Consider the following 4,201-nt stretch of genomic DNA (forward strand, 5'->3'; position numbering starts at 1 on the left):
AGTTTAACAGGTCATTTTCTCCATGCCTAAGGTCAGTGTACAGAATGAGAAACCAGAAAAACGTCCATTTTTCCAACGAGTCCTTAGCAAGCACTTTAAACGTAACAGTTCAGAAGAGGCGGGGGAGAGGGCAATGTTGAAATCATTTATCAAAAGTCATTTTATTGACAAAATAGAATACTTATATTTGTTCTTACAGGGGTGGACTCTAAACTTTTTACAAAAAATGTACAGACTGTATATCTTTGGATATGTACATATTTTACACATTTTTACAATCTGACAAATAATTATATAAATACATCCTCTAATGTAAGAAACCCGTATTTACTTGGGGTGTATAATTAAGACATTTCTTGTTTATTTAAGGCATGTGCCTGGTCATTAAGAATACCCAAACCGTGCAATCCGGTTAGGTCGCGGTCCTCCCTCGTCCAGGATATGTTAGGAGTAAGAGCTCACGCAGGAGAGCGCGGGGAGAAAGGCAGCTCCCTCGGGGGAAATCTGTAGGTCTGGCTTCAAGCTCAGCAAGCGGCAACCAGCAAGGGCTGCAAACCTTGGGCTCCGGAGACGCAGCAGAGTCCACCCTCCTCTGCCAGCAGAAATTAACGCCTGGCGGGAGGAGCTCCTCGCAAATCAATGGAGGAGCGAGGGCTGGGCTGGGAGCCTTCAATGCCAGGTACTTTGTTCTAAGCGAGTCATTTAAGTCCCAGCTAATGGATACCATTAAGAGTTCATTATCATGCTAATAGCAATCAACACGGTGAAGGGGTGGGAACCTCAGCCCGTCGAGTGTCCCTTCGCAGCACTTGGTCTCCTCGCCCCCTCCCCGTTCCCCCCCGGTGCCCCCTCCCCTCCGCTCAGACCTGGGACAACGGCATCTGCTTTGGATAAGACACGGAGCTGGCCGTGCCAGAGCGCCACGTCAGGCCCGTGCTGACGTCGCTGTAGAGAGAGCCCGCCCCGCCGCCCTGCCCCCCGCCCCCGCCGGGCCCTGCGCCCCCGCCGCCCCCCGGCCCGCCGGCGCCCCCCGCGGCCGCGGCGCCCGCGCTCCCGCCCCCCGCGGCGCCCTTGCTGGCCCAGCAGCAGCGGGTGCACAGGGCGCGCCACGACTCGAGCGTCTTGCCCGACCAGACCCACACGCCCGAGGTGATGCCCACGACGAGGCACATGAAGTACTTGAGCATGAAGACGGCGTAGTCGGGCCGGCGCGCCTGGTCCGGCTGCAGGTCCCGCAGGCACGGGCAGTTGTGCGTGGCCTCCCAGCGCGGGCGGTTGTGCTGCTCGTAGAAGAGGCAGGCGACCACGACGGCGGCGGGCACAGTGTAGAGCACGGTGAACAGACCCAGGCGGATCATGAGCTTCTCCAGCTTGTGCGTTTTGGTGGGGCCGCCCTGCTGCTTGATGACCGAGCGGATGCGGAAGAGCGACACGAAGCCGGCCAGCAGGAACATGGTGCCGATGAAGAGGTAGATGACGAGCGGCGCCAGCACGAAGCCGCGCAGGTTGTCGAGGCTCTGGTTGCCCACGTAGCAGATGCCGGCCACCGGGTCGCCGTCCACGGAGCTGAGCGCCAGCACGGCGATCGACTTGACGCTGGGCACGAGCCACGCGGCCAGGTGGAAGTACTGAGAGTAGCCCGCAATGGCCTCGTTGCCCCACTTCATGCCCGCCGCCAGGAACCACGTGAGCGACAGGATCACCCACCAGATGGAGCTGGCCATGCCGAAGAAGTAGACGAGCAGGAAGACCACTGTGCACAGCGCCGGGCCGGTGGTCTCGTAGCGCACGTGCTGCTCCACGGCGCCCAGCTCCTCGTACTCCCCGCGCCCGCCCGCGCCGCCCGCGCCCGCGCCCGCCGCGCTCGCGCCCGCGGCGGCGGCCGCCGCCGCGCCCCCCGCGCCCCCCGCGCCGCCCGCGCCCGGCGCGCCGCCGCTGCACGCCACCTTCTCGTGGCCCGCCACCAGGCGGACCAAGTAGCCGACAGACACGAAGAGGTAGCAGGCCGAGAGGAAGATGATGGGCCGCTCGGGGTACTTGAAGCGCTCCATGTCGATGAGAAAGGTGGAGACCGTGGCGAAGGTGGACACGAAGCAGAGCACAGACCACAGGCCGATCCAGAAGACGGTGAAGGCGCGCTCGTCCTGGCTGAAGAAAGGGTTGTGGCAGGGCAGCGCGCAGTTGGCGATCTGACCGGTCTTGACGCGGTTGTAGAGCGGGTGCCGCTCGCTGGACACGCTCACCATGGGCGCGCGGCACTGGCAGCCCGGCTCGCACGGCGCTGCGCCGCCGCCAGGGGGCCGCGCCTTCCCGCCGCCGCCGCGCGTGGGGGGCGCCGCCGCGTCCCCACTGCCGCCGCCCCTGCCGCGGGAAGGGGGTCTGGCCCCTGGAGGGCGGCCGTGGCCGCTGCCGGAGGGCGGCTGCTCGCCGGGAGGTGGCGGCGGCAGGCGGCGCGGTGGGCTGGGCGCGGCCGTGGTGAGGTCGGTGCGGTTGTAGTCCATGCACAGCGTGTCGGGGTTGCCCTGCTCGGGTAGCCGGTCGCAGCGCATGCGGTCGGGCCAGGCGAAGCCGTACTGGCGCATGAGGGGCGCGCAGCCGGCCTTGGCGCGCTCGCACACGGAGCGACAGGGAGGCAGGGGCTTCTTGTAGTCCTCCAGGCAGATGGGCGTGTACATGCTGCACAAGAAGAACTTGAGGTCGGGCGAGCACTGGATCTCCACCAGCGGCCAGAACTGGTGCACCTCCAGGCCCGCCTCGTCCTGCGTGTCGTGGTTGAACTGGTTGGGCATGTAGGTATAGTTGTAGCCGATGCCCTTGCACAGTGGCACGGTGATCTCCTGGCACGCCAGCTCCTTGGCCGAGGCGGCCGCCGCGCCGCTCGAGCGCTGCAGCAGCGCCAAGGCGGCCAGCAACGAGGTCACTTCCAACAGGTAACCCCACTCCATGCTGCGCGCCTCAGCCCTGAGCCCTCGCCCTCCAGGCGGCGCGCGGAGGGGCGCCGGGGGATCCGGCGAGAGGGCCGGAGAAGAGGAGGGCGGGTGTCCTGCTGCTCTCTCTTCTGCCTCTCACGGGAGGGGATCTGCCGGTAACCTAGTCCCTTCGCGGGACGCGTCCACACGGCGCGGTCCGCACCTCCTTTCCGCCGCTCCGGGGAGACGAGGGCGGCTGCAGGAGTGCACGCCAGTCCCCGAGGGTCTCCCTGCTCACTCCCGGTCGAGCTCAGTCCTCGCGGAGCAGCGAGGCTGGCCCCGGCTCATCGTCCGTCCCTCGCTCGCTTTCTCTCCCGCGCGCCGGGCCACTTCTCCGCGCGGCGCCGGCGCCGGTGACTTTGCCGGGCACAGAGGGCGGCGGCGCAGCAAGTTTCCTTACGGGCCGCGGTGCGCAGTCAAGATGGCTGGGCCAGGCCGTTCCCCTGCCGGGTCAGCCCCTGCGGCCCCCTCTCGGCCCCCGGGGGCTCATGCTCGCCCCCAAAGCCGCGCCGCTGCCTCCGGAGTTCGGGACCCGCCTCCGCCGAGGCCGCCGCCCTCCTTCCCCGGTATCGGCCCGTCGGTCCGCCGCCGGGACTGACGGACCCGCCTCCGGTAAAAGTCCGCGCCGCGCTGCGGCCAAGCAATCGCGCGAGGTGTGGGAGGCCCCTTCTCGCCAGATACGCAGAACCAAATCCAGACCAGAGGGCGGAGCGGACACCTGAGCGGCGCGGCCCGCACCCAGCCGCCGCCTCCTCCTCGGCGGGAGCAGCGCCCTTCACCCAACTTCCCGGCTCCGGCCCCGCTCGCACCGCCCGGCCGGCTCATGAATATTTATACGGCGCGGACCCTGTCTCCGCCCCCGGCCGGACGCGCCAATCGCCGGGCGGCGGGGCGGGGTCTACACGCTCCCAAGGCTCAGCCTTCCTTAAGGCGGTCCCGAGTGTCCGCACGGCCATGCGCACTTTCTGCGGATGGAGAGTTTTGGTAACCTTGGGGTTGACCGCAGAGACCAAGGTTTGCCACGGCTGTTCCCAGGGCGCCCAGTGCGTCTGAAGTCTCGGTTCCATTTCCCTGAGTCTGCACTTGGGCACTGGGGACGGGGTTTTAGGCAGCGCGCGCTTTCCTAGGCCCGTTTCGAACAAGTAAAGCTCTGCCTACTCGTTTCCCCGAATGTGGGTGCAGCGCTGGCCAGGGGGGCCCGCGCCCTTCCACGGGGAACCCGGGAAGGGGTG

The 4,201-nt window shown here is 66.3% G+C and overlaps 1 protein-coding gene across 1 annotated transcript; it reads right to left on the reverse strand.

Moving 5' to 3' along the window:
- Positions 1–852: 852 nt before the first annotated feature.
- Positions 853–3,734, reverse strand: FZD8 (frizzled class receptor 8). Its single transcript, XM_058532791.1, has one exon. The coding sequence runs from the start codon at positions 2,943–2,945 to the stop codon at positions 861–863; it is 2,085 nt and encodes a 694-aa protein (XP_058388774.1). The 5' UTR covers positions 2,946–3,734; the 3' UTR covers positions 853–860.
- Positions 3,735–4,201: the final 467 nt, after the last annotated feature.

This window comes from Diceros bicornis, chromosome 36 (genome assembly GCF_020826845.1).
Source record: "Diceros bicornis minor isolate mBicDic1 chromosome 36, mDicBic1.mat.cur, whole genome shotgun sequence".
Lineage (NCBI taxonomy): Eukaryota > Metazoa > Chordata > Mammalia > Perissodactyla > Rhinocerotidae > Diceros > Diceros bicornis.

What these genes read in the sequence shown, in the direction of transcription:
- FZD8 (XM_058532791.1), bottom strand. Translation starts at nt 2,945, where the DNA reads ATGGAGTGGGGTTACCTGTTGGAAGTGACCTCGTTGCTGGCCGCCTTG.